Here is a 20,614-nt window from a genome sequence, read left to right as displayed (position 1 = left end):
GCAGCACCCTCATTCTGCCTCCCCTTCTCTGCAGCTGTCCTCGTGGACCAGGTACTGGGTCACACTCTCGGGGTCCACCCTCCTGTACTACGGAGCCAAGTCCCTGCGGGGCACAGACCGAAAACACGTAAGTTCCAGAGCGGCCTGTCCACGCTGGGGCCTCCGCTGGTGTGACGTGCAGGGCATGGTGGAGACAGGAGGATGGAGCGGGAGGGAGCCTGGCTGCCCGTCGGCCTGCCTTGGGGGCTTGGGGGCCGGAGGGCATGTGCCTCCAGGCTGTGCTGTTATTCTTCCCCAGTATAAATCCACACCTGGCAAAAAGGTCTCTGTGGTGGGCTGGATGGTGCAGCTGCCCGACGACCCGGAGCACCCGGACATCTTCCAGCTGAATAACCCCGACAAAGGTAGGCGCAGAGCCTGAGCTGGGTGCCTGCTGCTTGTCTCTGCCCCGCTTCCTCTTCTGCTAAAGGTGCATTTGGAAATAGCAGGAACTTTTGTGACTGTTGCTCTCCCTTTGACTCAGGTTCTGAGGTTTGCAGGGTCCCCACGAGCCCATGAGAGCTGTGTGGGTGGTGGCCAGTGTGTGCCCCGGGCAGTGTGCATGAGCAGTGTGCCAGGCGCGTGGCTGTAGGAACCTCCCTTGGGTCCTCAGCTGTGGCTACTCAGCTTGGGTCCTCACCATCACCCTCGCAGCTGTCACCTCAGGGCCTTGGAACAAGTCATGTGATGCTGGGTGAGGCAGTGACCAGGGGCTGGAGGGGCCTTGCACGCTGGCATGGCCTGTGCCTGCGACTCTGGCCAAATCAGAGAACAGCCCTTGGACCAAAGCTGCAGCTTTGTGCGGTCATCACCACTTCCTCCTTCCCCCACGGCCGTGCTGGAAGGGGGGTTCTGGGCACCATCCTCTCTCCGTGGACAGAAAAGGCCACGCTAGTCCACTGGGCAGCACGTGGCACAGGACAGTCACCCCGTGGCCTGGGCGGGTTCTGGCCAGGCGAATGTCTGGGGCTGGGAAGCCCATCGTCTTCACGCCGCACCACGAATGTCCTGACTCGGGGCTCGTGTACATCCAGATCACCCGGGGATCTTGTGAAAGTTGCAGTTTGGATTCAGTGAATCTGGGGTAGAGATGAAGCTTCTCTCTCCATTTCTAACAAGCTCCCAAGTAACGCAGATGTGCTGCTGGCCGGGCGGCCGCACCGCGAGTGTCAGGGTCCTCGTGTTCTCAGCTGGACAGTAGGGCGGCCGGGAGCCTCAGGGTGCCGGGGAGGTGGGGAGAGGCGGACGCGAGTTCTGGCCGGTGCCTGCGTGAGCACCACACCCGTGTCTCCCCGGGCCGCTTAGCACTTGTGCTTCTCCCTCGCGGCCCTGGGTCTGGGCTGGAGGTGGTTTGAGGAAGTGGGGCTGAGCCTGAGCAGGCCTGGCCTGAGGACCTATGTCCCCGGCAAGCCCAGGCCGCTTGCGGGCCTTAACCCAGAGGACAGCGCTGTCCCCGAGCAGAGGGAAATGGCCAGAACCCGTAGATCAGGTTCAAGGGCGCTGTGAACTTGAGGGCAAAACATGGCATCTTTGTCCTCGCTGACCTCTAGTGCCACAGGCTCGAGTTCAGCTCCCAGCCGGCGGAACTGCTGAGGTGTTAAACCACGGGCCATATACTGGTGCAGGCAACGCTGGACCTCTTGTGTGCTCCTCTCTTTGATGCTCCCTGCAGGATCCAGCCTGCCCTGAGGCCTCATTAATGCGTTGCTGAAGAAGCGGGGGTCGGACTGAACCCCCACTCGTTTCTCAGTAGCTTGACCATTGTGTTCCCATATTGTGTGCTATTGACTGCCTTTGCATTTTATCGTATTCACTTGAAAATTTATTCCGGGAAAATTATGAAAATTATGCCCGGCCACAGGCATCCCCAGAGGAGCCTCGGGCCAGAGATGGCCCAGGACGCAGGGGCGGCCTCCATTTAGCTTCCCACATTCGCGTCCACGTTCACGTTTATCCTCACGCCACAGCCTCCACGGGCCCTTCCCGGTGAGCCTCTCGGTAACCTACGGTGTCTCCACCCTCAGGCAATGTTTACAAGTTCCAGGCTGGCTCCCGCTTCCACGCGATCCTGTGGCACAAGCACTTGGACGATGCGTGTAAAAGCAACAGGCCTCAGGTACGGTCCCCCAGAAACCCCCTTGGCCCATGGGGCCTTAGCAAACAGGGATCTGTCCCTCACAGTCTGTCAGCTCTTGGATCACCCTTTCCCCCTGAGACAGAGTCCCCCCCGGCCGGGCGCCCCCCAGCTCAGCAGACACCCCAGCCTGTTCAGACCAGAACCTTGAAGCTGCTTCTTGTGTCTTTCCACTAAAAGAAATGCCACGGAGACATCCACCCAGGATAGAACCAGGCTACGGTGTCTTTCTAGATCCTCCCCTGAAGAGCTGATTCCATGGGAGTGCTCCTCCCGATTACAGGCCTCCCTGCCTGCCCCCAGCCCCCCCGGAGTAACAATAAAGCGGAAGTATTGAGGGGCAGCCGTGGGCCAGGCCAGGCCAGGTGCTGAGGAACGGGGTGCTTCTGCTCCTTGGCATCTTAGAGCCTCTGGTCTGCTGCGCCTGGCTCGGCTCAGCTCCCATCCCCACCACCCGCACCCCTGTCTGGGCCAGTCATTATTCAAAATGCTTTACTTGCAGGAATTGGCTGAATCCTCCCAACATTCCTGGGAGGTAAGTTCTCTTACTGTCTCCATTTTATGCTGAGGACACTGAGGCTCAGAAAGTGGCAGGCACTTGTGTGATGTCCCAGGAGCAGTGAGCCCCACCCTTGTGCACCTGCCACGCGAGGCTGCCCCCCACCCCTGGACCCTGCAGACTCCCTCAGCCTCCTGGGGTTGAGCTAAAGGCCCAGGAGCACCGCCCTGGCTCCTGCCGCCCTCTGCATCCTGGGGCGGGCTGGCTGTGTTCGGCCCGCTGGTCAGGGTGATGCTCCTGTCCCTGGGCGCCCTGTCCATGTTCCCTGGGGACCAGCTGAGTCCCCCTCGCTCTGAGGGGAGATCACCAGGGCAAGTGATAGAGGAAGACTGGGAGCAGCTGAGGTCTGGGGGACCTCAGCAAAAGTGAGTTCATGCCAAGATGGGGTCCTCACGAGGAGGGGCTTTGCTGGTGCTGGAGTCCCACAGATTTCTCGGCCCCTCGGAGCTGCAGCGGCCTGTGTCTAGCTTGGCCCTGGGTGCGGGGCTCTGTGTCCAGCTTGGTCCTGTGCAGGATTTGCATCTATGATGTGGGTAAGCTCGGCGCACTGGGGCTCAGGTGGCCCCGGGGCTGTGACCAGAGGCAGGTAGCTCTGAGCCCGGCCACCTGGGCACACATGACAAGCACATCAAATTATAGATGATAAAATACTAGAAAGCAGCATTAGCAGATAACCCTTGAGAAAGTAAAACAACAGGACAGGACAAACACAGGGGTCAGCTGAAGGGTCTCGGGGAAGCTTCAGATGAGTTCCTGTGGGTCACTAGGCTCACCTGCCTGACTGGGATGTGTGAGGCCTGTACACGCCTGTGCGCACGGGCGTGGTGAGGGGGCGGAGTCCTCCTTGATAGGAAGACAGACTACGTCCTCAGGACTCTCTGCAGGTGCCCCGGGTGGCAGCAGTTAGAAAGGCGGAGGCAGGTGTGCTGACCACCCAAAGGATCTCAAGGTAGGAGTCAGACAGGTGTGACCGTGTGCACAGGTTGAGCTCACGTGTGTTAAAGGACATGTGTCTATTATAGCCTTGCAGCCACAGTTTCTAAAACCAAATACAAGAAACTAATCCTGTGGCTCCAGAGTAGCAAATGAATGCTCCCTTGATGGGGAGACCAGGGGTTTGGTGGGTGATGCCCTCAAGGTAATGCGAGATAGGCAAGGCCTTGAGGCAGGCCTGGGGTCGCATTAAGAGAGGAAAGGCATCCTGACCTCCTTTGTGCTGGTTCTGCTGTGTGTCTGGGGCGCATCATCAGCTCTGAGCGCCTCCCTGAGAACATGGCACTGCTCCGGTGGCCCCGGACTGTGACCAGGAGGCAGGGTGGCACCGAGCCTGGCCACCTGAAGGGGGTAGGGAGGCGGAGGCCATGGGCTCTGCCCTGTGCATTGGCCAGGAGCAGCGATGGGCACGCTGAGCCGGGGCCCCAGACTCTCGCTGGGGGGCAGCCTGCGGGCACGGCACTCCACAGCAGGCAGCAGGGAACCGGCAGAGCCGCCCGGCAGTGGAGCTGGTGTTTGTCAGGAGGACGTAGGCGCTGCCTCACGTGCCGGCAGGTCTAGCGCAGGGGCAAGGTCTGGCCACTTGTGCGTATTTTCATCCAATTTTCAGACCCAGGAGAGGGGATCTTTCATTTTATTCCATTTATGCCCCTTGTTTCCACGCCCCACCGTAGGTAATAATAGAAACTTGGCAACAACTAAATATCCCGAGGCAGAGGGTCGTCTGTCTGACTGACCACTGTCCATCTGTGGGGTGGCCCAGGAGGAAGAGGCCATGGAGGCGGTTACACTTTCCTCCCAGGCCCAATCTCAGTGACTGGGACAAGGATTTTCTTTTTCGGTACAATTGCATCTCTTCAAATGGTCTTCACTAACACTGAATACTCTTGGACCACATTTACACACTTAGACCTCGTGTAAGGTCTGAGTCCCAGCAAGGAAACAGACACCCAGCCTAAAAGCAGACCGCCCGGGGCCTAGGGGCACCTCCTCCCCGCCAGGGCCTCTTCCTGCCCTGTCTCCCTCCTGCCTGATTTGTCCATTTACCGCCCTTTAAACTGCTGGCGTTTGTATGTGGCTCCCTAATACCTGGTCTGGGGTGCATTTTTTGAAATATTTTTGCAAATAGAATCATGACCAGTCTTCTGGGACCAGAGGGCTCCCAAGATCCATTTGTGTCCCTGTGTGTTGTCATTTGTGCGTTTGCACTGATTTTTATTTCATTTCTCTGCGTTGCCCTCCGCAATGCTTTCCTGCTTCCTGCTGCTTTGACCAGGGCTGCTGGGGCTGCTGGAACCATCTCCCGGTGCAGGGAGGTGCATTTTTTCTAATTCATCATTTTGACCAAATTGATACCAAGATGGATTTGTTTGGGCTGAAATTGCTTGTAATCAAATCCCCTGGAACCCCACAGCAGTGCTGGGGAGGAGGGCTGGGGCTGGGGGTGGGGGGGCTGTTAGCAGTTTTGAGGGGAGGGGAAATAACTGGCCTTGGGGCTGGTCGTCCCTTCAGTAAAGGGAGCTGGGATCTTGTCCTGGGGACACAGCCACGAGAAGGTCTTGGGGCTCCCACTACCCCCAAACTTCCTTCTTCCTCTGCTGCCGATTCCACCCTCCTCTGACCAGCCACCTGTCGGCTGGCTCCCCTCCAGAGCAGACACTCCAGCCCCGCAAGCCTTGTCCCTGCTCCCCTCCAGTGCGCTTTTATTTGGACAGAGGTTGAGAGCTCGGCTCTGCCGCTTCCCCCTGCGCTTCACCTCTCTAAGCCTCAGTCTCCTCGTCTTTAGAATGGGGATGAGCTGGCACCTGCCTCCTGGGGTCGTTGTGAGGATGGAGGCCCTGGTGCATAGGGAGAGCTCAGACCAGGGCACGCAGGGACCCCCTCACAACGGGGCGCGGTGGGGGGGGGTTTCTTCCTGCCCCTCCCTTTGCCCACCTGACCGGCTCAGGCACTGCCTCCCCAGGAAATGCCTGCTCCCGACCCTGAGCGGCCCCCCTTACTCCTTTCCGAAAGGTTGGAACTCTGACCAGAGGCTGAGCTTTCTCTTCTAGGTACCTGCAAACCTTATGTCATTTGAATAAGTCTCTGCAAGACTTGGCGTGACTTCAAAGGCTTCTGGGAGCCCGGCCCGGGACTGGGGGTGAAGCGCAGGTCCCGGGCACAGGCTGTTGGCCAGGGTGCTGGGAGACTCACAGCTGGACTCCAGGGGACGTGGCCGGCGGCCTCGCCTTCCAGAGTGCTCTGCTGGCCTGGGCTCTACCTGGGTGCCGATCCCCAGAGACCCTGCCCACACACCCGTTCTGCAGCGCCCCCTTCTGGGCTGTGGTTGGACCCCAGGCTGTACACCCCGCCCTCCCTCTCTGGGCCCCCGACCTTCCACCAGCTGCTGCTGCTTCTACTGGAGAGCGTCGGCCCAGCCAGGTCCTGAGTGCTTTCTCCTGCACAAAAGAGTGGACCGTGTGAACCTGCATGAGGGGCCAGGGAGAAGGGACAGGCCGCGGAACTGGCTTTTTACACCCCAAGTGCGCGGGGTCACTCGCCCACGGGGCCGCCTCACATTTTGTACACCCCCGAAGCGTCCTCTGCGTGTGCGTGCCGTGGATGTGTGCGTGAGAGCCGGCGAGTGTGACCTCTTCGAGAAACATGCATTTTGGCACAAGACTTGTGACATCACACACTTCATCGGCTTGGAGTCCCCGCTTCAGCCTTCAGTGATTGCCTCGGCCCCCGAGGAAGCTCAGAGCGGAGCCCGGACCCTTCTGGGCTGAGGGTCCCCTGCATTCTTTCACTGTAAACAAACAATGCCTTAAATTGTGTCTCGTTTTCTGTTCCTATGGGTGCTATTCATCTGGAAGGCCTGCTCCCCGGGCCCCCGGCTCCCTTCCGAGCCTTGTTGCAGTGGCTCTTCCGAGACAGGACCCGGCTTCAGGACTGGACTGGGCCGCTGGCCCGCGGCTTCCTCCGGCCGCCTCTCCATCTCCCCGCCATGGCAGAATGGGAAGTCGTGCCCCTTCCTTCCCGCTTCCTCGGAAGCAGCTGGGAGGCACAGGCACACGTGACGGCCACACAGAAGCTTCTTTGCACCACCTCTCCCCGCAGGGCCAGGCTTTCGCTCCATCATCTCACCCCTTTGCCTCCACTGCCAGGGCAGGGCCCACTGGGATTCCTGATGATGCTAGGGAGCTGAGTGACCCTGAGGCCTTAAGCTCCCCCAGTCTTGCCCCCAAACGCAGTCACCAGCAAGTTCTCCATCATCCGGGTCCAAGGGCACAATTGTTGATGACCGTGGTGATGAGAGAGCAAAGGCCTGGGAAGTGGACAGCCCAAGCTCCACGTTCAGTGAAGAGCTCTTCACACAAGACAGATGAAGGGCCTTTATCTGTCATTCTTTGTCCTATTTTAAGTGACTTTTATTTTGCACAAATACATTTTTATTCAAATTAATGAATAAAAATTAGCTTTATGGTAGCTTTATCACCATAGCTTTTCTCCCTCCCGCCCTCTCATCTGGGCGTCCTAGTTCTGAAAAGAAAACCCTTAAATGGTTTTCCAAAAGACACTGAATTTCTGGGTCCTTACTGGGATCATTGTTTCAGAGCTCACTTGATCAGATCTCAAACTCCCCTTAAAAATTTCTGGGCAAGATGTCCAACCAACATCTTAACCAGTCAACTGTAACAGGTCAATTCATGAATGACCAAAGGCCCCATCACTGTTTTTTTGATCAAACGGTGACCGACTTTCTGAAAATTGAATGAATTGTGAGGATCTAGTTGTCATACGGCCTTGTTTGGGGGTTGGGCCTCACTGGGCTCAGTAACTAACTACTTTGGAGTAAAGGCTAGAATACTTCGGTGCCAAGAGAAACTCCAGATGCAAAAGTCAATGCTGTCAGACCTTGGCCCTAGATGCTGAGCACGCCAGCTGCCCCCGGGGCTGGGACGCCTGCGCCTGACCCACACTGAGGACTCAGCTCTTAGCGTCTCGAGGCCGAGTGAGCCCAGCACACTGCAGCACCTTCCTGCTTTAACCGGCATGGAATCTATCCACTCGCTTTTCAAGAGTCAATTTGAATGAAAATGTGAAACTGGAGCATCAGTGACTTATTTCCCTTGGGTTTCCCTCTCTTCAAGCTGGCCTGGTTTTGCTCACGTCAAGTATTTCAGATGCCAACCCCCGAACCTCAGAGTGGCAGGCTCTGGACTCTCAGCTTGTTTTCTTCCCTTTACAAGATGCCCCTTACCTTTCACAAATATTTTCCTCTGAGCCTAATTTTGAAATAGCACAACCACAATTCTTTGCAAAGTGTTTAGTCTGCTCACTAATTGACACTAATTGAGGGGATCCCACATCCCCTCCAGGAAGCATTCTTAACTTGGACTCTTGAGGAATCTCTTTAGACTTTGTTGGCAAAGCCTCATGGTAGTGGTAAGAACATGGAACATACCAGAAGGGTCCTGGAGATGAGCCGAAGGACAGCCACCTCCACAGCGTGGGAGTCAAGGGCTGCTGACCTCCCCAGCACGTTGGTGTGTCCTGCAGGCTGCAGGGGAGGGGCAGTGGGGAACAGGTATAGCCCCCCGAGGGGGGAAGCCTGTGGCTGGATTCTCACCCTGGAGGAAAGCGTTTCTGGTTCACGCTCCTTGATTGTCCACAGACCGCAAGTGTTCATGAAATCTGGAGGTGACACATCTTGCATGCATATGCTGTATCTTTTTTTTTAAGCAAACAGATCATGGCACCCCAAAATGAAAATTCTAGAGTGTTGTCTGCAAACCATGGAGTAGGCAGCCGGTCTCTCTCTGGTTCCCCAAAACTGCCCACTACTCCCTGGAAATAATTTTTGCCTCTCTAAGTTGGACATGTTTTGTGACTCAAAGTCAACCGGTGCATCCTGACAACTGAAATCCTTCGTGGAGGACTGATTTGGTGCCAAGCAAGAAATACTGTTCTGAGTGTCCCCAGTGACAGCGCATGGCCTCCCTTCCCTCCTGGAGGAAGCCCATTCATCGCCACTGTGGCACCTAAAGAAGAAGATACTTGAAGGGTTTCCGCTTAGGAAAGAACCCACTCTCCCTTGCCAACTGAATTTAGAAAGCATTTTTTCTTCTTACCAAGATGGCCAGTGTTTCTTTCATTATCTCCCTCCCACCTCCTGGGCCCAATAAGTGTATCTATTAGGGTGCTGATTTACAGGTGGAAAATGGTCCGTGCAAGCGGGGAGCCATTAGCAAGCAGGGTCTGCTTTCACTCACAAGGGGAGCTCAGAGCCCTGCACTCACATTACTGACGCTTGTAACCAGGTGACCGTTGCTCAAAACACAACCTTCTTTTTTTGTGAGTTCCTAAATGACTTTAATCAGCCCCACATCTTCCTGACATAATGGGTGATTTCATGTTTAAAAAAGAAAAACAACTACAGGCGTCCCTTTGAAACAACAGTCCTCTACATACATCCACCCACGCACACATTCATAAACACCTCTCTTGAGTGTTTCCTAAGTGCCAGGCTGTGCCCGGGACGTAAATGACCAAGAACAAGACAGACCTGATCCCTGCCCTTGTAGAGCTGGCCACTCAACAAGCAGATCCTCTCGCCACGCCATCTCTAGCACTGGGTAGTACCCTGTGCAGATTCCTCCAGAAAGGCTTCAAAAGACTCAACAGACTGCACAGCCTCGATCTGTGAGTTCAGCTTTGGTGACAACTAGATGGAGTGACAGTCCCAGTGGCTGGATGTCACAGGACAACCAGGCAGCGCCAAGGCCAGGCACACTGAGGACACCAAGGTGGAAAGAGGAAGGAGGGCCGAATGTTCACAGTATTTACCTCCGAGATTTCTTTGGTTTTAATTTCAGTGTTAAACACAAGAACAGCATGAGTGCGAGCTGCATTTCCTTGGGTGTCGAAACTTGGACCGTGAACCAGCTGGCAGCTCTGTGCTGCACAAGCACCTGTATTCGGGGCCACCCCAACCCCTGCTCTCTGCAGCAACATGATGGATCATCTGTCCATTCTATAACCATTCATCTCTTTATCCACTTCTGAACAACTGTGGCCATTCAGTAACGAAACAATAGTAATTAATTTATTAGTGTGGTGTAATCTTTAATCAATTTCGTGCCAAAATGCATGGTTTTCCACTTAGCATTCAGAATGTTGCATAGAGAGTAGTTTTCAATTTCTTATGTATTCTCCAAAGTAAGTTGGAAATCAGTTTCTACGTTTTAATCTGTTTCTTGTTGAATCTGTTGCACTCTCCTGGGCTGTCTTTTTTTTTTTTTTTTTTTTCTTTTCCCAGCCGACCCCTGCATGCAGTTGTGTAAGGACTCTCTCTAATTCTTGTGGATTGTCTCACCTGCAATAACCACTGAACATCAGCCCTCCATGGGATTATTTAGATTTTTTTGGTGAAGTATTTTGTTACCTCAGTCTTGTATCAAGTTGCTGTATTTTTCAGCTTGTTACACTGATAATTGTTTCACTAATTAAATACTTTAATGTACAAACATCTTTGTTTACTTTGAAATTAAATGTGTTTTCCAATGAAGAGTGCTTAATTTTTTAAAGTCACGTGCATTTACTTACCAAACACTTGTGCCAGATACAGAGGTGAAGGAGGCGTGGTGCACTCAGAACCCAGCTAAGAAGTGACTAGAACATACCTGACTTCCAGGGAGGGACAGAGCCAGTGCTGTGGGCCCCAGGGGACAAAGGGAGGACAGATCTGGTGAGGATTTGGAGTGCAGGGGGCATTTGGATATTCAGTTCGGTATCTGTGGAGAAGGTGGGGAGACGGAAAGAAGGAGCCGGACGAGCAAGCGTGGGCAGAGCAGCCAGCCCGTGGTCCACCTGAGCAAAGGCTTTGGGTGAGTGTGGGATCCACATCTGAAAAGATGTGGCCGCGGGAAATTTATGCTGTGAGGCGAAATCCAGAAACCCGCTCCGGCGGGCCCTCGGGCAGAGGGGGCCCTGGCTTACAAGGTCTCGTGGGCAGCTGAGGGAGGACCAAGGTGAAGTCTCATGGGTGGAAATGGAGAGCCTGCTCCATCTCTTCCGGCCCCTCATTCTCTGCACCCCGGCTCTCTGGGGACTGTGCGGCCGTCCGCATTCTCACCAGGAGCGCACCTGGCGGGCACCGAGGGTGTGTGAGTCAGGCGGGCGCCTCTGGCCCCGGCTGCGCCCCCAGTGGCTAAGCTCCAGGGGCTGCGCCGCCCGCAGGGGTGTCCCCCCCACGTCTCCCTCCGCCCCAGCACCCAAGCCCGGGCCAGTGTGGAAACACCTCCCTAACGGACCAGCTCCATGGGCGCGGGACCCTAGCTCACTGCTCCCCACGACTTGGACGGTACAGGGACCCCCAGGTTTACCCAGCTGGGGTCGTCGTGCTCCGCCCCCGCGCTGTGCTCTGAGGCCGCTGACGAAGGGGTGAGTCTAGACGAGGACCCTCGACCGACTGGCGCCTGCCGAGCCCCTGAGCCTTGGCCTCCCCGCGCCAGGCACCGCAGCACCCCCCTGACGGACGCGGGATAGGCGGGCGGGCGCAGACCGCGCGTGCTCAGCCTCCCGCGTGGTCACGCCCGAGGCAACCTACCTGCGCAGGTCGCCGGCCGAGGCAAGGGCGGTGGGCGGGACCACCGGCGTGGGCGGGGCCAGGCTCTGGGCGGAGCGTGGGAGGCGTGGCGTGGGCGGGGCCAGGCGCCGGGCGGAGCGTGAAGAGGCGTGGCGTGGGCGGGGCCAGGTGCCGGGGGCGTGGGAGGCGTGGCGTGGGCGGGGCCAGGCTCTGGGCGGAGCGTGGGAGGCGTGGCGTGGGCGGGGCCATGTGCCGGGCGGAGCGTGGGGAGGCGTGGCGTGGGCGGGGCCCCGGCGCGGCGGGGTTGAGGAGGGCTGGGGGCGGGAGCGGGACCCGGCGCAGACCCCGGGCTCCGGAGAGGACAGGTGGTGGGCGCGCGCTGCGGTCGGTGCTCGGGGAAGGGCGGGCCCAAGAGGGGCCAGCGCCACCTCAGGCAGGGCCGAGAGCTACTGAGGTGGAGGGGCCGGGTCGCGAGGGAGCGGCTCTAGGGGCCGACGCTAGAGGCGAGGGCGAGGCCACGCGGAGCTCGGGAGCGGAGAGGCCGATGGGTGGGCCTGGGTCTGGGTGAGGGGCCCGAGGATCGGGGGGGCGTTCGGGCGCGGTCAGAGCCGCGGCGCCGCGACCCCTCACTGGAAACCCGCGGGGCCGGCGCGGGGGGGCGGAGCCTGAGGGGCGGGGCGGGGGCGGGGCCGAGGACCGACTCGAGCCGGGAGTGGGCGTGGCTGGAGCGCAGGGTGGGTTCGGGGCGGGGCCTAGGCCCTAAGGAGGGCGCGTGGCGGGCTGGCCTGGAGTGCGGGGCGGGGCGGGGGCGCGGCGGGGGCGGGGCCTGGCCCGGGGCGGGGCGGGGGCGGGGCCGGGGCTGCGGCGCGCTGCCGAGCGGCCGGCCGAGCCCGGCCGAGGCCCGAGCCCACCCGAGCGCGCCCGAGCCCGCGGCCCCCGCCCGGGGCGATGGAGCCGGAGCCCGGCGGGGCGGCCGCGGCGCTCCTGCGGCAGAAGAGGGCGGCGCTGCGGCGCAGGGGGTGCAGCTTCGAGAGCCCCAGGTACCCGGAGCGGGGAGGGGCGCGGCCGGGAGGCTGGGCGCGGGGCCCGCCACGTGGGGGGGTGCGTGTGCGGCCGGGGGCCGAGGCCGCGGCGCGGGCGGGCGTCGGCGGGGCCGAGGGGTCCGGCCAGAGCCCGCGCCGAGCGAGGGGGGGCCGCGGCGGAGAAGAACGTGGGGTGTCAGGACCGCCGGCCCGACGAGGCGCCCCAGCGCGTGGGCTTGCGGCAGGCGGGCGGCGCCGGGGCTCGCGGGCGCGGCTGTGGGGAACGCGCCCCGCCGGCCTCTGGGAACGCTCAAGGACGAGGTGGGGCGCCAGCCCCCCGAAGTCCCGGCCTCTCCCGCCCCCCGGGAGCCCCTCCGCGCGGCTCCGAGCCCGAGCCCAGGTCCAGCCGCCCCGGCCCGCCCGCAGGTAACGCGCACCTGCTCCGCCCCGCCCCGGGGTCCCCGCGCGCCCCGGGGTCCCCGCGCGCCGCGCCCCGCGGCCGCCCACGCCTTCCCTGTGCCGGGGCTGCCGGGGCCCCTCCCGAGCCCCCTGCGTCGGCCTCGGGAACTCTCCGGAGAGCTCAGGCCCCCTCCTGGAATCCCGCCCGCAGACACGCCTTCCTGCCGCCCTCCGCCCGGCTCCTCGCTGCAGGCATTTTCCTCCTGGCTGGACCTTCTCCGGCCGCGCTGGAGCAGCCCTGCCCGGGCTCCGGCACCCCGCCCGCCCCCGCCTCTCCTGGCCCTCCCGCCCCGCTTCCCGGCCGTCCCTTTCCTCGCAGACCCCCGTCCTCCCTCGCCGCTGCCGGAGGCGTCTGACCCAAACCATCAGCTGTGCCCAAACCCTCGGGGAGCCCTCGGGGAGCCCTCGGGGAGCCCTCAGCAGCGGTGGGGACGGGGTGGGGGGCAAGGACAAAGACAGGAGGTTGGGGTCTGGTCCTCGGTGAGGCCAGAAAGAGGGTTCAGCTGCTGGGATCAGAACCAGCCACCCGGACTCTCAGCATGAGGGGTGAGGCCCTTCCCACCTCGCCTTGACCCTTGTGGCTCCAGCGATGCTGAGTGGGAGTAAAAGCCCTGTGAGGGCAGGGGCTGCACCTGCCCGCGTTGCTGCTCTGGCCCCGGGCGTCACTGACTTTTACTGTCTGTTGAATGAACTGTCTTCTCTAGGCTCTGCTTGTTCTCCTGGCGTGCCCTCTTTTTGTCCACTTAAAGTAGTTTTTCTCTCCTCTTTGCATCATGTCTGCCCTTCTCTGGGAGGTCTTCCCTGCCCCCTGGCTGAGTTCTGCACAGTAACAGCAATGGAGGCACATGTCTGCGCTTCCACGGCCATGGAGGGTGATACCTGGGGTCATGCCCTACGGGAGTGGGCAGCTAGACAGACGCGGCCTCTCTCCTCTCTGTGCTTGCACTCTTGCTGCTGGAGCGTGAATGATGAGAGGAATTGTCTGGAGAGATGAGACTGAGGTGATGAGCCATGGCAGGATCCCTGAGGGAGGCTGTTTAGACCAGCCCTGTCCAGTAGAACTTTCTTTCTTTCTTTTTTTTTTTAAAGATTTATTTATTTATACAAGCACTGGGTATAGTCAGAAGCGCGGGAGGGCGAGAGAATTCACCAGAGCCAGAGCGGGGAGCAGAGCAGGCGGAAGGACCGAAGGACACTGCTGAGGGGAGCAGCGGGCGGCAGGAGAGGTCTGCGCACCCCCCAGTAGAACTTTCTGCTCTGACTCAAACTGTCTTCTGTGCTGTCCAGCATAGTAGCCACCAGCCACCTGTGGCTGCTGAGCCCTTGAAACGTGGCTAATACAACAAAGAAACTGAATTTTAATTTTTTAACCTCAATTTAAATTCAGTTAACCACGCGTGACAAACAGTGTTGGGCAGTGTCTTTAGAAAACAGTTTCTCTTCCTCTGAATTCTCACCTTTACCGTCCCCTCCTTTGTCTTCAGAGACTAGGATGGACAGACTATAATTTCCTCCAGGGTGGTTTTTTTTTCCCCCTCTAACACTCCATGACAAAATCTTTAAATCTTTCTGATTGTAAAATAATTTGTCTTCTGGAGGACGGTTTATTTAACCCGTCCTTTTAGCAGGTGCATGCAGTAATTGCCAGCTTGTCAGTCTTCCTGAAGTCACCTTGAATCCGTGTGCAGTAGTCGGTATACGTCAAGTGATCGTTTCCTTAAGATAAATTCACAGAAGGGATGGAACTTAGTGGATCCAAGAAATGAACATTTTAAAAGCTTTTAAAGCAGGGCCAAGTTGCCCATCGGAATGTTGTAACAAGTCCCAGTTCCCCCAAGAGCGGGTGAGTGAATGTGCCTGGTTTTTTCCCATCCTCAACATCAGGCATTATCATTTAAGAATATTTGCCAAGGTGATAACTTGTCTGAATTTGAATTACTGTGTTTAGTAGCATGGTGAAACCTTTTTCTTCTTTTACTTCATAATTTGTATTTCCTTTTAATGAAATGTGTGTGCTTATAGGTTGTCCATTTTCCCCTTGGCATGTTTATCTTTTCCTGACTGAATGAAGCACTTTTTATTCATTAGGGAATTTATTTAGGGAGTCAAATAGGTAGCAAATACTCTTGGGCAGTTCCTTATTTGCCTTTGAAGTTTCTTTTTGTTTTTTGACCTTTTTGTCATTTTTTTTTAATTTAGTCAAATCTACTGTTTATTACTCCTGTTTATGCTTACTTAGAAAAGACTGCCCTAATTTAATTTCTCTGTGGACCAGTGTTCAACCAGTGTCTGCTGTTGCTTATGTTGCTTTATAAAAAAAATCACCACTTTAATCCACTAATCCAAATGATCTAAGTTTTCCACTAATTGTTTCATAATTAAAATTTTTGTTTCTTCAAAACAAAAATCTCACTGTTAAGTGAGACAGGGAAGAGCTATCTGTATTGGGCAGTCATGTGGACTCTGAGGTCCAGCAGAGGAATCCCCCGTGGAGCACAGAATTATGCAAGTATGTGGGTCTCTATTCTAGGCCTATTGTTGCAGAAAGTCGAGGGTGCTGATGGTGTGTGTGAATGATCAGAATGTTCTGCAGGAGATTCTGTGGACAGCCTGGGTGAGAGCCTCGGCCTCGGCAGTGTGCTCACTGCCAGTTTAGCCTCCGATACCCCAAGTCCTCAACTGCTTCTCACTTCCTGTGGTATCAAGTGAAAATGCCACGGCCCTTTCAGAATCTGGTTTAACCAAACTTACTCAATTTATGTGCTGACCTCAGGAGAAAAGACATTGCTTCCAGATGGCAACTGTCTTTGCTAAATATTCCAGGTCAGCTCTGAGATCGGATGGGCAGACATGGCACTTAATGAATGCAGAGGAGAAAGGAGTGGCCCCCGCAGCAGGCATGCAAGCAGGTGGCAGCGAGAAAACCTGGCTGGGAAAGGTGGAGGCTAGAGGCTGGAGCTTGTGCTGCTGGACCACTTCCCCTCGCTGTGTTTGTCCTCATTTTGTAAGCGGGCATATCAGATAGGTTTCCAGAACAAGAGCTTTGTGTCTGAGGTGCCCGGAGCAAAGAAAAGAAAAAAGCTTTGGAGGGAGACAGCCCTGGGCTCACTTAGCAGATATGTGGACTCGAGTAAGTTACTTAACCCCTCCGAACCCGCACCGGCGTTAACTTATTTGTAAAATGACAGTAGCAGCTAAATCCCAGAACTGATGGGAACTGTTAATGAAATAATTCATGCAAAGTGCTAGAAACTGTGTCTGCACACAGCATTACTAAATGGTAACTGCTAGGAACAAAAATGATCAATCTCAACCCCTCCATTCCCTCACCTCATTAAAATCCTAGCTTTGCCCATTCAACTTTTTCTCCCCTCCTGCCCTCAGAGCAAGACCCTGCTGTGCTTTTTATTATTGTTATTATTTTTATTTTTGAGCTGCAGATTTAGGAAGAGAAGGATTGAGGAGAAGGTCAGGGCACTGCTTGGGACTGGCTGGGAAGAAAAAATAAAAACCTCTTGGGTGAGGTTTTACAGGTGAAAGGTATATAAGCACCTGCTTTGTTTGAGAGAGGCCAATAGGTCTCCCTATTTTTCTCGCTTTAAGATATATTTAAAGAAATATATCTGTTCTCTTTTGTCCCTTTGTGGGGATCAGAATTAATGAAGCTGGTTCATTTAACTTGCTCCTCTGTTGCTAAGCTATGTCGCCCATAATACTTCATGGCGCCTTGAACCTGCAAGGCATAGTAGGCTTGAACCTGCAAGGCCAATCCTAAAGATCAAAGAATCTCAGCACTGAATGGAATTTCAAACATCACTTAGGTCTCCCTCTCCCACTGTGGTTCTCAAAGTGCAGGCCCTGAGTGGCATTGTCAGCATTACCTGGGAACTGGTTAGAAGCACAGTCACAAGCCCAACCCCAACACAATTAGAATCTCTGGAGATGGGGCTCAGGAAGCTGTGTTTGAGGACCAGAGCTCTCTTGATTCATACAATTCCAATGCAGTGGTTCTCTAGCCACTCACTCATGATACTTGAGAATCATCCTGAGGCCTTCTTAGCACAGTTTCCTGGACACTGCTCCCAAGACTCCAATTCCCTAGGTAAGGTGGGTCTGCCAAGCTCACAAGTGAGGCCAGAACTGCTGGCCCAGGGACATGGTGTGAAAACTACCGCTCTAGGATAATGCAGGAATCTTTCTACAATCTTTGCAACTCACCTTCCAACTTCTACTTAAGGTCAGGGAGCCCACTGAGGCAAACCTTCTTATTACTGGGTGCCCCTGTTACCTTTCCTTCATCAGGAAGCTGAAGCTTACTGCCTGGTACTTGCTACCATCATTCATGGTTCTGCCATCACAGCTACTGGCAGTAGCAATGCCTGTGGCTGAATTCCAAGAGAAAAGTGATGGGTCCCTGGTGTAGACTCAGTGGTCAAGTAAACCAGTTCTTATTCCTGGCTACCCAGTTAGAATTACCCCCAAGCAGTTACAAGTTGGACTGGCAATGTGTGGACATTTTGACTTAACCTGTTGTTAAATTTTTGTAAAGATTATTGATGGCTGTGAGTGCTGAGCAAGAGGGAATTCTGGTTTGTGCAATTACAAAATTCTGGGCTAGACCAAGCTTTGGGAAAGGATAGATCCGGGGGCTTGAAAATGCCATCCGTAGTTTTTCTTTCTTTTCTGGGTTGACTTTACTCTCAAGGTCTTTCCTCACGGATGCAAAGGAAGCCTATTATTCCAGGAAGTTAACTATTCCCATGTACAATCCCAGCAGAAAGATAGTGCCTTTTTCTCAGTGATTCTCAAGGGAGTCCTATGGTTGATGTTCACTGGATCTAGTGGGATCTGGCTCATCCCTAAACCATTTTGGGCCAAAGAGGGTAAATGTACTGATTGGCTGGGCCCAGGTCAAGTGCCCAACCCAGAACTGAGGGGTTAGCTCATTCCATCGCTAGACACTAAGAGGTAGTGATTGTCCCAAGGGAAAATCACAGTGCTGTTACCAGAAGGAGGGGGGTAAATACTGGGCTGCCCCCCCCCCAAAAAAAAGTTCCATTACATCTGGGAAGTTTTCCAAAGTACAGATACCCAGATGCCATCCAGAGTCACAGAATGGGGGTTGCTTTATGTTTCAGTCCCAGTTGTAAAAGACTCCCTTTGTTGAGAGGCTAAATTATGCTTACTAAGTTTAGCCACAGTGGGGACAGAGCCCTACACAGACAGAAGATTTTGAATTACAAATGGAAAACATATTTTCTACTTTCCCAAATAGTGCTTCCTACAGAGTGGCTTCCTTATTAGTGATGCACAGAACCCACGCCTTGTGAGAACAAATAGGGTGCCAAGACAACTGCTTGCTCGTTCCTGCACATGGCTTCTCAGGCCAAGCAAGGTTCAGAAAAGAAGAATTTTCTCCATTATGCAGCGGGGCCTTCTTTTCCTCCTTGGTAGCTCTTACCTGACGCTTACGACCTCAGGTCTTATTTTTTTGTTTTGTTTTGTATTGTTTTTGCAGGTTGTTTGTAAACAGATATTCTCATGTGAACTGTTTCATAGTCTTTATTCCTCTACCTTTGGTCATGATTCTTTTTGTTTGTGTTAGGCCCGTGAGTATTTAATCACAAATAAATCTGCTGTCAGTTTTCTTTTGGAAAAGCAGCAGTCTTCCTGGGAAAGACTGTGAAGAGCTGTCTTGTGTTGGGCTGACATAATGGACTCTCAGGGCCAACAGGAGAAAATTAATTTTCATATTATGTCTGTTCTCCTAAGAGAAGGGGAAAAAAACAACTTTTATTATTCACTGAGAGTTTAAGTTAATGCAAACCAGCTTCCTTTCTTGGAGGAAGACAATAGTCAAATTAGTTTTGCTTTAGAAGGTTAATAGGAGGAATTATGTTTGGTTGTCTGGTTTCCAGAGCTGAAGATCTGAACAGCGATGAAGTGTGACAAATGATGCTGTAGGAAAATGAGAAGAGATTTGGCCTCTGCAGTGGATTCACTGCTGGTTTTCCTGGGGAAGGAAAGTTCAAAAGCAGTGTGCACGCGTAGAGATGGGGGGAATGGAGCTGGGGTCTTACTGGGCAGGAAGCAAGTCTGGGTTAGCAAGGAGGCATGACGATCCAAAGGGGTGCGTGTAGGAAGCTGTTTCCTGTGGGGTCGCCTCTAAAGATCAAGAAAAAATAAGACCCATCAGGATTGTCTCCAGACAATAGTTAACATCTCTTAAAAAGGTTGATGCCCATCTGTGCTTAGGTCGCGGAAAATATTTAGGAGATACGTACATGCTAAGGAAGAAGAAAGAAGTGGTTTCTTCTGGTAATAGCAAGTCTGTAGAATTACATAGGGAATTAAGATTTTTTCTACTAGTCATATTTTACTGGATCATTCCCATCAGATCTAAACACCTTTACAAAACAAAAGCAAAATCCCCAAATGACATGAAACCTACAACCGAACAAATTTCCAAATCATGTCCCCTCCTCTCCTGCAAAGCTGGTTGGTGACAGTGACTGCACGTCACTCCTCCAGGCAGCAGTGACCTTGGAAGCAATTAGTGTGCGGTTCTTTGGTTCCTCTTCAGCACCTCTTTGCTGTCTGAAATGCTTAATGCACTGAGCAAGCTTCCTTTCATATTCAAAAGGCAAAATTTCTGTTTTCCATTAAAAGGACACAGTCTCCGTGTCCTACTCTACTGGATGCACTTAAACTGTTACATAGTCCCATCTGACAGACATCGCCCTCGAAGGTGGACCAGTTAGCCCTCGGTTGCAGGCTACAGACTCCACCTAGCTGAAGTAAGGTAAATGCCAATCCCGGGAATTGTGGACTCATGAAGTTGTTGGAAGGGCGGGAGAGCAGACTCTAGCCTGGGCCAGAGTAGCTCCTGGCACAGAATCCCCCTGTTTTGTGTGCTCTGGGGAGCAGCCCCTTTACAAGGAGCTGATCCATCAAGAAGCAAAAAGCTGCTGCCACCCTCACAAACTACAGAACCACACCCGCACCTCTGCATGGGTCCCCAAAGCTGCTGCTGCTGCTTCCAAAAGCGAGAGAATCGTGAACAAAAACAGCTCAGGAACCACAGCAGCTCTGTCGTGATCTGTGAAGGCAAACCTGTGCCTGGTCTCCTCTTAGTCTGCCTGGCTGTGCTCCAAGTCAGTCTCTGCTAAGAAAATCTGATTGGCAGAATCTCAGCCACATCCAGACACTGACTGCAAAGGAGGTGAGGACATTTACACACCAGCTTTCCAGATTTTGCACAATGGAGCAGAGTTGAAGTGGCTGTGGCTGCAGTCCTTCCACGGTGCCTGCGGCAAACTACCTCTTTTTGATCACAACAAAGATAAGTGAGATGCATTGACTAAGAGTTGGTAGCACAGGGCTGGAAGGTTCCTGTATATCGGGGTGCTGCATCGCTGCCATGCCAAACCTGGAGTCGCTTTATTGGGCAGAGAGGTGTAAATGGGGAATCAGGCCTCTGATGGGGTTTGAAGAAGCTTTCCATAGACAACTAGCAGAGATTCCATACTCGTAGCAAAAATGGTAATTGGGACATAAATACCTCTCTTGCATTTTGTGATCAGAATAAAAGAGTGTCTTCAGGAGAGCTGCTGGCCATGAAGTCTTTCCTTGTGTCAGTACCACGTGTCAGGCCTGGAACAGTGCTTCACAGGTGACTTGTCTGTGCTCCGCGCACCTGTGACAGTCCTCACACAGCAGCTACCTGCCAGGGATTGGCCAGGAAATGGAGCAGGTCCTGTAGCGATCTGTCCAAAGCCACCAGTGACCTCATTCAAGCAAGGACAGGACAGCTTGCCGTAGACTCCCTCTTCCAAGAG

The 20,614-nt window shown here is 54.7% G+C and overlaps 2 protein-coding genes across 7 annotated transcripts in view; both read left to right on the top strand.

Moving 5' to 3' along the window:
* RALGPS1 (Ral GEF with PH domain and SH3 binding motif 1) overlaps positions 1-10,266 on the top strand; it is a 226,031-nt gene extending 215,765 nt beyond the window's left edge. For 2 of the 4 annotated variants that reach the window (XM_037493464.2, XM_037493467.2), the window contains 4 exons: positions 35-127; positions 299-404; positions 2,064-2,155; positions 5,777-10,266. In XM_037493464.2, the coding sequence (XP_037349361.1) occupies positions 35-127; positions 299-404; positions 2,064-2,155; positions 5,777-5,806 (321 nt within the window). In that variant the 3' untranslated portion in view covers positions 5,807-10,266. Of the gene's footprint in view, positions 1-34; positions 128-298; positions 405-2,063; positions 2,156-2,675; positions 2,763-5,776 lie in introns of those variants that run through there. The other 2 variants (XM_037493463.2, XM_037493466.2) reach the window with 2 other exon arrangements.
* A 1,363-nt stretch (positions 10,267-11,629) lies between these two features.
* The window catches only part of GARNL3 (GTPase activating Rap/RanGAP domain like 3), a 122,661-nt gene continuing 113,676 nt past the window's right edge, over positions 11,630-20,614 (top strand). Inside the window, exon 1 of one of the 3 annotated variants that reach the window (XM_054688776.1) lies at positions 11,630-11,660. The gene's annotated coding sequence lies outside the window, so the exon portion shown is untranslated. Of the gene's footprint in view, positions 11,661-12,304; positions 12,336-20,614 lie in introns of those variants that run through there. The other 2 variants (XM_037491476.2, XM_054688777.1) reach the window with 2 other exon arrangements.

This window comes from Talpa occidentalis, unplaced genomic scaffold (genome assembly GCF_014898055.3).
Source record: "Talpa occidentalis isolate TD23 unplaced genomic scaffold, MPIMG_talOcc4v2.1 talOcc4.7, whole genome shotgun sequence".
NCBI lineage: Eukaryota > Metazoa > Chordata > Mammalia > Eulipotyphla > Talpidae > Talpa > Talpa occidentalis.
Note: the sequence above shows the minus strand (reverse complement) of the source record. Positions and strands in the feature narration are given on the sequence as shown.